The 12513-nt window shown below is 41.1% G+C and overlaps 1 protein-coding gene across 2 annotated transcripts in view; it reads right to left on the reverse strand.

The window, feature by feature from the left end:
- Positions 1 to 6806: 6806 nt before the first annotated feature.
- The window catches only part of IL12RB2 (interleukin 12 receptor subunit beta 2), an 82365-nt gene continuing 76658 nt past the window's right edge, over positions 6807 to 12513 (reverse strand). For both annotated transcript variants that reach the window (XM_060304421.1, XM_030865892.2), the window contains one exon: positions 6807 to 10964. In XM_060304421.1, the coding sequence (XP_060160404.1) occupies positions 10425 to 10964 (540 nt within the window). In that variant the 3' untranslated portion in view covers positions 6807 to 10424. The remainder of the gene's footprint in view (positions 10965 to 12513) is intronic.

The following is a 12513-nucleotide window of genomic DNA, read 5'->3' on the forward strand; positions in this document are numbered from 1 at the left end:
TATATTTTTTATTAACATGTTTCCAGTTTGCATTGATGATTGGGATGAGGTCTCTTTTTTTATAATTAAATGTTTTGAGACCTGTGCAGAGTTATGAAAGATTTTAATATGTGTTGCTAGGCACTGTACGTCTAAGTTTACTCAGTTTTATTTAAAAAGTGGAGGCAGGACATATATCTAGTTGTAAATACATTTGGGGCTTGTTGGTGTGGGTGTGGAGGGGGAATATTAAGTGTTCATTTTGATTGTGTTATTTTTCGAATTGCTGTAGATGGTTGTCCTGAAATAGAAAAATTTTGTTATGCTGTTAGGGAGTTGCATAGAAAGTCTGAATACGGTATATTGGATTTTTAAAATATATTTTTAAGAGCACTAGCATTATATGGAAAGAATCAACAAATAGTAAAGGGCTAAATAAAAACTTAGAAATGTGGAGCTACTAGAACTGGAATGATTTTGACTTTAAGGTAAGATCATATCAGGTATACTAATGGACATCTGTATCCCAACGTTGAAGTAATTGGTAAAGCAAATTCTCAGGCTCTCAGATGCCTGTAGTTCTACTTTGTAAAGAAAATAAATAAATGCTTAGAAAATAGATTCTAATGCAGACATTTGTAATTCTGCTGAGATTAACGTGTAAATAAATGTTTAGGGAGTCGGAACACTTACAAGCCACATCTCCAGGTTCACTGGAGAAAGCCCGGAACGTGATGACTAGAATGCTTTACAGTAGTAACAAGGCATAAAATCCCTAGTCAGATTTTCAGTTCTAGTAATTAGTGAGATAATCTATAAACATTGTAAAACTATCAGGTTTTACCATTGAGCTGTATGTTAAGTGGCAGCTTTCAGAAATTTGGGCTCAATGATTTTTTGCTCAGCCTGGGTTTACCTATGACATGTTCTCTCAGCTTCAGAATCTTACTTGATGTAAGTTAGACAAATAGAGAAGTGATCGAAATAAGTCAAGCTGAGAGGAATGCATTAGATCAGTAATATGGGGAAAGGTTGTAACCTAAAGGATAAGCTTAATTTCAGAAAGCGATTAAGATATAAATTATTGAAATCATTACTAACATTGGAAATGAGTAATGAGTATCATTTAAATAAGTGCTATGTCTAAGCCAGGGGTCAACAGATTTCAGCCTGTGGCCTGTTTTTGTATGGCTCCTGAGCTAAGAATGGCTTCTACATTTTAAAAGGATTAAAAATTATTCTATAAAGATGTGTGTAGCCCACAAAGCTTAAAACATCTGGTCCTTTACAGAAAATGTTTGCTGACCCCTGATCTAAGCATCACTCTCAGGTCAACATATAAGTTCTTTTTTTAAAAAAAAAAGTTTACTTCCAGGTACAGATTAAATCACCCTACCTCCTGGGAAGTTGTGAAATTAGAAGTGTTAAAAAACATTTTTTTTTACCCCTTACCTCTAATCAGAATAAGGGCAAGATACTTGATAGCTTCTTAGTAAAGAAGATCTTGTTATTTAAAAAATTGTTTAGCTTGCAAATTCTGAAAGCTGTTAGGAAAGTATAAATTTGCTAAAACAGTATATTTAGTGCCCGATTATAGTTTTTCACATTTAGTGGCACTTAACCACTTAGTGCTAAGATAATTCTGTTGTGCTAATTTTGACTTTTCCGTAAGATGACAGTTATGAGTATTTTGTATAGGTAAGAAAACTAATGTCTCTAACTCCATAGGTTGACTGGGGTGGGAATTAATGGCTTCTGAGGACTGCATTTCTCAGCTTAACCAGGAGGTTATCTGGGCAGAATCTAGCTTTTGTGCCATTACTTCCGTCTTAAATAACAGAGTCAGTTGTTCGCTTCTGTCGTACAAAATAACTGGAAGTCAGTTCGCTTTGAAATGGAAGGAAAGAAAAGGTGAGAAACGGCCTGTTCAAGTTAGAAAATAATTTACCAAATTACATTTTTGTTGGAGATGTTAATTACATAGGTAGTGTTAAATCAGTAACATTTGTCCCTTTTGTTGCCCATTGAGGAGGGTATGACAGTTCTATTGCACTTGAATGTGTATTCTGCCACTTGAAGGTGTACTCTAAGTCTTGTGCTTGGAAAACATAAAAGAGATACTTGCTGATAACTAATCTGACAATTCTGGTTCATAATGGATTTTTAAAAACTTTACAGACAGTACCTAAAGTGATGAGAATTGCTCTGAACTGATCTTGCTGTGGCTTTACTCCTTAAATAGCTGCTTTAGTGTTACTGGTATGGAAATGTGAAAAGCAAAGGGCTAGTGAATATTTAGGATTTTGTTATTTGGAGAACTGAGAAGTTATTTGGGAAGTAGTTTGTTTGGACAGTATTGTTTACACTATATACAATACATAGTATAATATACACTGTATATAGTTTACACTGTCACCTTAATTGCAATTGTAGTTGATTTCTCTTACAGATTTTAGGACCTAGAAAGAGCTTCAATTTGAAGAAATGGCACAGGTTTTCATCTACCTAGAATGGAGATTTTGTGTAAAGTGATGCAGTTGAACTTGGTTCTTGACATTGCCCAGAATTTTGTCAGATTGGATCTCAAGTTTTTTATTAGCTGATGAATAATGTCAGAAATTACGGGAACTTTTACATGTTGAATTCGTTGTTTCACACCTTGGGTGTAATAATCTATAGTGAAATGTTACTTTGTTTGGCAGCCATACTGACAAAAGTTAGATGAGCACATGTTTAGGCATTTTGTCAAAGTGCTCAGGGGTTGACTAAACACATCAACAAAGATGGTAGAATCCTCCCCACCCCCCCCAACACTATTTCATAGCTGAAAATGTGTAGGCTTACATGACTGGCAAAATGAACTAAACACAGAAAACCTTTCTGTTTAGAGAGACAGTGGTTTGTCTTTTCTGTGGAAATTCTGAATTTCCAGTGAAGCTTCCACATTTTTTTTTCCCCAGTAAAAGAGGAAGACCTTTTCCTAAAAACTACAGATAATTTGGTTTCAGCTTGCTCTTGTGTACTTGTTTATCAAGGCTTCACTTAGGTGCTACAGTTGTAGTAGCTTCTTAAATATGCCATGGAAGACTGGATTGGATAAAACTACTTTTCATGCAGGTGTTCATTGGTCACTAATCATACGAGGAAAATCAGCATACCCAGCCACGTATATTGTGTGTGCTTCAGACCACTGTGTTTTGTTCATAACAGTATCCCTTGAAGATGAGTGGCACTTTGTCACTGTATTGACAAAATCCAGTAGATGAAAGTGTTCAACATTGAACAGTTGGATTGGCCCACCCCCACTCAGCCCCACATTTTGAGTCAAATGGTAGAGCTGGAAGTCACGTTGACAGAAATAGAGAAGTGCTTTGGAGGCTGTATGATACCAGGTGAAAATATTTGCTTGAAGAACTTAAATAACCAGCACCTCAATTACAGCAAAGCATGGATGTTCCCCCCACCTTTTTTTTCAGGATCATCAGTTTCTTGCTACTTAAGAGTTATTAAACTTTAAAAATAACTGCAGATTTTTAGAGGAAAAAGTTTGAAGAGTATCTGTAGCTGGAGAAATTACTGAATTATCCTTTCTAGTTATTTTATCTATTTTAAGTATGTCAAAAGTGGGTGTGTTTTTTTTCTTTTACATCTATACAACTGCTCTGAAAGCTATCCTGCCATAGACCAGAGGGGAGTCTAAAGGGAGTGTTCATAGGTATGCAAAGGAATCCAGTCATATGCAGTTGTTAAAGTGAAAGGAGAGAAAACTTAGAAAACTAGTATTTTCTACAGTATTGTGAAAAGGCAAATGGTCTTTTAACTCCCTTTGTGATGGGGTAAAGTAAGATTTCTGCTTCTAAATGAACTCTTGTGGCATCCTATTTTCACCTTGAGAGATTTTTTTGTCTAGGGATGAGGGTCTCCAGGCTCTTCGCTTTGAATAGCACAGGAAAAACCCTCTAGTTAACACAGGCTACATTTTCAGCTAATGTGCAGGAGGATATATAGTTGACATTTTAGTAAGTGAGTTAGATTTTGTTTCCTAAAGGAACAAGTGTGTTTCGTTACTAATAATTTCTATCCAATTTCAGAAGAATGTTTTTGCAGTTTTCTGAACTTGCAAAAATGTTTCAGCTTGTGGGTGTTCTACCTTTCTGGTGAAAATTCAGGGCCTTTGAAAACAATTTAGTCTCTGTGAGAATCTCATAACAGCTTTTATAAGTATTTCATTGGGTCCAATTACCTATGGGTAGCAAAATATGTGAAATTGGAAAAGGGAAGGTATTGTGGGCCTCACCTGACATTCTCTTGCCTAGGCAAGGCCCAGGTCTCTTGTGGAAGAATTCCGTACAGGTGTGGAAATTGAAAAGTGGCCAGAATTGAGGTAAAGGAACCCCAAGGTAGCACATAATAGGTTTGTATGTTTCTTGGAGATTCGGAGCCAAATTAAGAACGGTTTTGCCACTTGTAAATAAAAGAAAGGACGATTAACAAAATGTGGAGCCAGTTACCATAGAATGAAGGAAAGGCATTTATGTTTCAACAGTTCATACAAGCAACACAGTTGAGTCAAATGCAGCCCTACTTTTTACTTAAGAAATAACCATGTTTGGAAAAAATCAGGTAAGTTGGATGGGGTTATAGTTATTTTAATTAAAGAGAGAACACACTGCTCTGGTTACTTTTCTCTTTCTTTGAAAGGCATAATGTTTTCATAGTTTTAAATACTTACCAATTTCCTTAAAATAATGGACTTTCTCAGGAGTGTTATTTCCCTTCTGTGGCCTTACACAGTGTGCCTTGTATTGTAGGATTTAGATTAGCTGGGTAGATAAGTTAGCAAATTCAGGAGTGCTAGAGTTGTCCTGGTGTCATGCTTTTTGGGTAGATTTCTCAAGAACCAAGAAGGCTCTAGAACTTTAGAAGTACAGAGATGCCAGTTTTTGGTTACCTAGTAACAATAGCTTCAAAGATTTTTATGGACTCACAGTTACAGTCAACTACAGTCAGAACCCTAATCGATATAAATTTGTTGTGTAGTCACTTGCACAGAAAAGAATTAAAGTAGTTGAAAATTATGCTCTAAAACCAGACCGGTATCAGGTACTAATTGTGTGACTTTGGTTAAGTTACTTGTATCACAGTTTCCTCATCTCTATAGTGGAGATAACACCTACCTTAAACCAGTCATGGTGAGAACCGTCTTACACCCCTTAAAAACTGCATGTATTAAGTACTGTGTTAGAGGTCATTGATCATTAACAATTACTGTTAGAATGGGAATAAGGCAAAATTTGGCTTTTTATATAAACTTTGTATTTCAAAGATCCATTGCTTCAGTTATTACTCTAACATCCCCCCCCCTCCCCCCGCCTCACCTAGTGTGGAAGCTACTTTGTCTTTTCTACCCTCTGACTGGAGTATTAAGGGTCGAAGTGCCAGACAGGAGGTGGAGGATGAAAGAGACATGGGCCATAAAGAAAGTGGTGAGTGTCTGTCGTTAGGACCCACTGTCTCAGGTCTTTGGAAAGAAATTGGTAATATTTTATATTTCATTGACTCTCCACTTCTAACAGTAATGAGCCTTTGTGATGAAAGGAATGCAAAAGTGTAATTTAAAAACCTGTGGCTGGATGTAGTCACTGTTAGCATTTTGGTGTATATTTAGATTTTTTTTTGCATTGCTTTATAAAAGTGAGATGATTCTATTCAGCCGTTTTAACCACTTCCATGTCAAACATTGTTATGTTTTTTTTAAAAGGCTGCATAGTATGCTTTGCATCAATTCTAAGACGCATCCCAATTTCAGTCATGTTAAAATTATGTGGAGGGGGCGGGGAAGTGTGCACCATAGCAATCAATGGCATATTACAGTTTAATTTGCATTTTTCCCTATTCATAGCAAAGTAATGAGGTGTCCCCTAAAATTGGTGGCGTCTTAGACTCCATGAAATTCAGTGATTGATTGTATGCGTGATTTAACCATGTCCCTACTGAAGGGCATTTAGGTTCCTCTCCCCATTATAATCAATGCTGTGATAAATCTTTTATAGACTTTATGATATTTGTACTGTTCTTTAGTCTACATTGCTAGTCAAATTTTATTGAATATTGCCCAGGTGCCTCCAGAAAAGAGCCAACTAACATTCCTGTAGCCAACCGCAGTTCTCTGATTAATAGTCGCTAATTTTTTCATTACTGTTGCTAATTTGGTAAGGGAAAAATGGTACTTAATTTTTATTTCTTTGATTACAGCTGGGGGCTTTTTATGCATATCGGACATTTATATGTATTTTTTGAGTTGCTCACTCCATTTTTCTTTGAAGTGTTGGCTTTTATCATATTGATCTGTAAGAGTGCCTTATTAAGTATCTTGGCATGTCTTGCAAATACTTTTATCTAACTTGGTGTGTGTGTTTTGCAAAGTTTTAATTGGAAATTTATTCCTGTGTAGGCTGTGATGTAAAAATATGACTTGTTTCTTTCTATCATCAGTTGGCCAGTTGATTAAATTGCTTATCTTTTTTTTTTTCTTTTAGGTTGAAGAGGAGGCCTTTCTGATCTTTTATTCTAGAGATTGATTAATTTGAGGGTTCACCTATTAGCCTTTCATAAGGGTGGATAATGTGAGTGTCTTTGTGTCCTGCAGGCTAGGAAGAGAACAACAGGGCTTCTTTGGAGGGCCTGAGCTGGGACAGATGACGACTACGTCAGGTGAAAGAAAAAGAGCTTGATCGAGAAAACCAAGAATCAAACACGGGGGGATTGACTAGAATAGAATGTGCCTAGTTTGGCATTTCTTTGACTGGCCTCTGGGAATTGGAGAGTTGCAGCTGTAGGCTATTAATGGAAGCTGAGAAATTGGGACAGGGTGGAGGGGAAAAGGCACTAAAGGGAAAGAACTAGATAACACCAGTTTGGCTTTCCTATTGCCTATAAGGAAAACAGAGGCCCAGGAAATAGAATTTCTGGCTTCTGGAAAAGAGGGCCCTTTTAATTCAGGGTAATGATCTGTACACAGGAATTGGTAGAGATTCCCATGAATTCATTGAGAATGAACTTGGACTATTTGTAGTATTTAGGTCCCAGAGAATTAAGGAATTTGATGTGTTTTAGTAGAGCAGAGATTTCTGGGTTGGCTTTTGGATATAAGGAGAGAGGATTTAAAGAGTTGCAATTTTCCTGAGGAATGAAAGCCTGGCTATATGAATATTAGTGAGCTCTACCTAGTCCTGGTAAACTAGGCAATCTGATTTGGGATTTTGACTGTGTGTGGGCAGAAAGGGAGATAACAAAAACTTTGGGGCAAGGGCAGAATGAGGTTACCCATCCTGTCATTCACGGAAAGAGGACATTTTCTCTGGCAGGGTGAGCAGCCAAAGGCATGTTCAAATATGTTTTTAATATAAGAAACTGCTACATGTATTACAATAGTGCTGTCAATAAACGGTAGGGTAGAATGGGGGTTGGGAATGAAGAGATTACAAGCAAATGCAATTGTCTCAATAAAGAGGAAGCAGGCACAGCTGGACTGGCTTCTGGAATAGAAGGAACAAGGTGGAAGTGGTGGCAGAAGACATCTTTTACTTTTTATTGATAGCCTACTATGGACCAGGCATGGTGCTGGAGATTGCCATGGTTCCTGCTTTCCAGCTATTTGCAGTCCACTAGAGGAAGTAAGTGCATCATGCTAGGGGAGCACTGAGGAGGCCTCTGCATCCTTAGAAGGAGCCTTTAGGGGTCAAGGAACTCTCACTTTTCACCTTTTAGGAAAGCAAGTGAGGACTGCAGTACCACCTGGAGTTTTAAGGGAGGGGAAAAGGTGTGGAGGGGAAAAGGGAGACTGGGGCCTGTGTGTTGAGGCCAAAGGGGTAAGGCAGCGGTCCCAAACCTTTTTGGCACCAGGGACGGGTTTCGTGGAAGACAGTTTTTCCGTAGACGGGGGTAGGGTGGGGGGAGGGGGGATGGTTTCGGGATGATTCAAGCGCATTACGTTTATTGTGCACTTTATTTCTATTATTATTACATTGTAATAAATAATGAAATAATTATACAGCTCACCATAATGCAGAATCAGTGGGAGCCCTGAGCTTGTTTTCACTTGCCGCTCACTGATAGGGTTTTGATATGAGTCTGCAAGCAATTGATTTATTATGGTCTCTGTGCAGTCACACCTCTCTGCTAATGATAATCTGTATTTGCAGACGCTCCCCAGAGCTAGCATCACTGCCTCAGCTCCACCTCAGATCATCAGGCATTAGATTCTCAACCTAGATCTCTCGCATGTGCAGTTCACAGTAGGGTTTGCGCTCCTATGAGAATCTAATGCCGCCACTGATCTAACAGGAGGCGGAGCTCAGGCAGTAATGCCAGCGATGGGGAGCGGCTGTAAATACAGATGAAGCTTCGCTCGCTTGCCCGCTGCTCACCTCCTGCTGTGCGACCCGGTTCCTAAGAGGCCATGGGCCGGTACCGGTCCATGGCCTGGGGCTTGCGGACCCCCGGGGTAGGGGAAGAGTGACTAAGATGGCTATCAGGTAATCAAAAGGAAAGTAAATATAGGAAAAGCAGGTATTGCAAGAAAGAAAAGTTGGCTCTTATTGTCAAGAGGTGATAGGTTGGCCTGCTTCTGAGGTGGCAGCTTTGTCATGGCCCATTGCAAACAGTCAAGGGGCTCCACATCCTGGGTGCAGACAAGCCAGTACTGAAGCTGCTGAGATGCAGGGAACCATGGTATGGGGGTGCTACACAGCAGCTAAATAGAGTAGAATGGAGATGTAAGGAAGAAGCTTAAGCTTTTCAAATTAAGCTCGGAAGAACTAAACGTGTTAGTCTGGAATAGCAGGAGGCATGGATGAAGTGTTGAACAAACAGAGCAAATGCTCATTTCAAGTTCTAGAGCTCTGAGGGACATCTGGTAAACCAAAGCTGCCTCAGCTCCAGTGTTTGAGCGGGATGGTGGTAGGGTGTATGACCCAGGCTTGACAGGGATTTAAGAAAAAGGTTTCTGGACCTTTCATCCCATTTGTTTGCAAAGAGTACTATTAGCATGTAGACTAAGAGTCTTCTCTATCAACTTAGCAGAAGTGCCTATAGTTAAGGGATAGAGGCAGTGATGGGTGAAGGGAGGATGATAAGCCAGAGGCCATATCTTTAAAGTTTTCCAAGTTCATGCTGGGGAAAAGAGAATTATCTTCCATGCTCAACTTGAACTGTCTGAGGACCAGCTCACGAGTTTTCTTGAGGAAGGAAAGCAGGATGCCTTCAGAAGGGATGACTTATGAGTGCAATGGTCTTAGACCCTGAGGTAGCCCTGGTCCTAAAGGCAGTATCAGCTGCAGCAGAAAGAAGAGGAAACACAAGGGGTCAGAGAAGCTTTGGCCCACTCTTTTACAAGACATTGGATTTCAGAGAGGGGAGGCTGCTTGCCCAGGGTCCTACAGTGGGTTTAGCAGTAGCTTTCCACCATCAAGCTGCTTTCACTGAAAAAGGGTGAAGGCAAAAGAAAACAAACGGGCAAAACTAAGGAAAAGGTACATTCTTAGGCTTCTACAAATAAGGACAACCATGACCATCTTGGGAGCCCTTTTATATTGGTGTTCACTGGGGTCTTTTATGCCTGCATATGTAAAACTAGGTCGATCTGTTTTGAAGGTACCCAGTAATTCTCACTAATATGTCCATCATTTAGAGTTGTGCTCTCCAATACAGTGGCCAAGTGTCAATAAAAAGTCAATTCCTCAGTCATACTAGAGATACATCCCTAAGTAATCAATGGCCAATGTGGTTAGTATCTGTTGGATCAAACAGGGCAGCTATACATAGAACATTTCTATCTCAGGCCTATTGGACGGTACTGATCTAGACATAAGACCTGGTTTGTAGTAGCTGCTTTATAAGTTGACCCTTAAACAATGTGGGGGTTGGGGTGCCAACTCCCCTGTGCAGTTGAGAATCTGCATATAACTTTTAGCTGGCCTTCCTCATCTGTGGTTCTGCATCCATGGGCTCATCCAGCAATGGATCATGTAGTACTGTAGAATTTATTATTTAAAAAAATCTGTATATAGGTGGACCCATGCAGCTCAAACATATTATTCAGGGTCAACAGTAAATAGTTGTTGGATGAATGGTCCTCTGGACTGTCTGCCATTGCTAGTAAGAGTTTTGGTTTCCACTCTTGCCTTTCTCCTTTCTGGCCAACATAGCCAAGAAAGTTGCAGGAACCCAGATTGGAGTCTCTAGGTCCACACAGCAGAGGATGTGATCTTAAGGCTCTGGAGAAGGCAAGATGAGGTATCTTGAGATGAGATTCACCCTGAGTTGGCTTGCCTGCCCTCTAGCTGCAACCAGACATAACAACCACTGGAGCAGGTGGCTGGGTAGATGGGGCACGCTGTGCCACTTGGAGGCACATCGACTTTCCAAACTTCAAGCTTTGCCACTCAGAGCATGAGGGAGCCACACCCCATCTTTAACTGATCCAGAGTCAACTTTTTACCACAGGAGGAGGTGAGTGGGTGAAGGGGACTCGAGGGGAAAATGGAAAGAGAGATGTGCTGAGGCAGTTCTTCCCAAGGGTCAGTTATGGGAGGCTCACGTGAAGGGAGATAATCTATGTTGGAGGGTAAGTAGCCCTCATGGGCAGGAAGGTAGTCCACTGGGAGGACTGTCGAGGGGCTGGCTGGGTTTCCCGGTGTTGAGTCGGGGCCCTTGCTCCCCAGCACCTTGTACAGATCCACCCCTTGTCCTGTCTCTGCTGTGAGAGCTCTTGGAGGTGGGGGGCTCGAGGCACTGTATCCTGTGTCTTCCTCAGAGGTATAGTGACCTTGGACTCCTTGTCCCTTTTCTGACCAGTTGGGGTGATGGGAACGTCTGAAGGCTGGGGTCACTTGGTGAAGGACTTTGTTGATGACCAGGATCTCAGGTTCCTCGGGAGTGGGCCAGTCTGTCAGGAGCCTATCCAAGGCCAGCTGCGTCTCCTCCTGAAAAAGGGGAGGAAGAAACTCATGTGGCTATGTTGAGTAAGTAGCCATGACGACCGACTTCTCCAGGGTTCCAAAAGGCCTGGCAGCCTGCACTGCCTAGTCAGCTCAAGGTGGAACACTGTGGGCCTTTACTTTGTGAGGTAAGAGAAGCAGTTAACATTGCTGGGGAGGCAGACAGGCAGGAGCCGTGGACTCCTCTCAACCCCAGCCAGTGAGCGATTCGCTACCCTGCTCAACCTTCAACTAGACTTGTTTCTGGTGAGTCAAACTGCACCAGCTGCTTTTCCTCTAGCAGAGAGGGTACGACGGTGTGCAAAGGAAGGGCTGAGCTTGCATCTGTCTGGGGATGAGGCACAGAAGAATTTAAAAGAGTCACACTAGGGCTGAATCCTGAGAGATGTATAGTATTTTCCAGGTAAGGAGGTGGTGGGCAAGGAGAATTGGTCTATTCTGGAACCTGCTAGTTCTTTCTTAGGACAGACACACTGAGGCTTCAGAAATAGAAGGAGGTCACATGTTGAAGGGACTTTTATGGGATGCTAAAGAGTTTGGGCTTTGATACAACTACTGAAGGTTTTTTGTCAGGGTAATATCCTTGTCAGTTATGCTCATAAGAAAGAACCCTCTGGAATAACTTTTTTGGAAATGATGTTCATCCTTTCTTCCCTACAGCTAATTTCAGTTGGTACTTTTCTTGCTTTGTCTTTCTCGACATCTAATTGGTTACCAGCTCTTCAGTGTCATATCTTTCCTTTCCAAACTTATTACTGATTCCTGAGTCAAGTTCAAGCACTTTATTAACATTTCTTTTTACAGGCTTTATTGGGCTCTCTTTACGTCCTTGAAACTATGTTTTATGCTGACTGCTTGATCTTTCTGAAGCAGATCTCCAAAGCCTGCTTTCATGAAGCCCCTAGTGACTGTTCCCTCCACTGGATTCCTACAACAGCAAAGAAGCCACCTGTTAGGTTCTTAGCACAAGAAGCTTTATGCTGTCACTTTTTTTTTTTTTTTTTTAACATGTCTGTAAGCTATCTGCAAGTAGGGACCATGCCTTAAGGGAGGAGGAGAATAACAAAAAATAGCATCAGGACAGGGCAAACCCTGAGGACTAGTCCCAACTCGGAGACTCTACGGCTTGGGAAAACTCAGTCTACCTGTCTGGACTTTGGATCCCTCATCTGTCGGATGCCAAGTTGTGCAAGAATGGTTTGGTTTGGACTGGCCTCTGATGTCCCCACCCTTGCCTTGAGCATGGCAGTTGTCCCCAAAGTGAATGACGATGCTGTCTTAGGGTAGACTTCTGCAAAGGGCGCTGAGCAGCCAGAGGGTACGTGTGTACTTTTCTTTCGGGAGCCTGCTTTTTCCCTATCGCTATGCAAACTGGCCCTGGCACATTGGTCTGGCTTGGAACATGACTGGCAGCGGCCAAAGTGCTGAGACCACTGCTATGGAAGAGATCTCACTGGATGAGGATCACGTTGTTTTCACAGTGCGAGGCTCTGCCTTCTTGAAAGCTCTGGCAGTATCAATAGAGGCTGTTCCT

Source organism: Globicephala melas, chromosome 1 (assembly GCF_963455315.2).
Source record: "Globicephala melas chromosome 1, mGloMel1.2, whole genome shotgun sequence".
Classification (NCBI taxonomy): Eukaryota; Metazoa; Chordata; class Mammalia; order Artiodactyla; family Delphinidae; genus Globicephala; species Globicephala melas.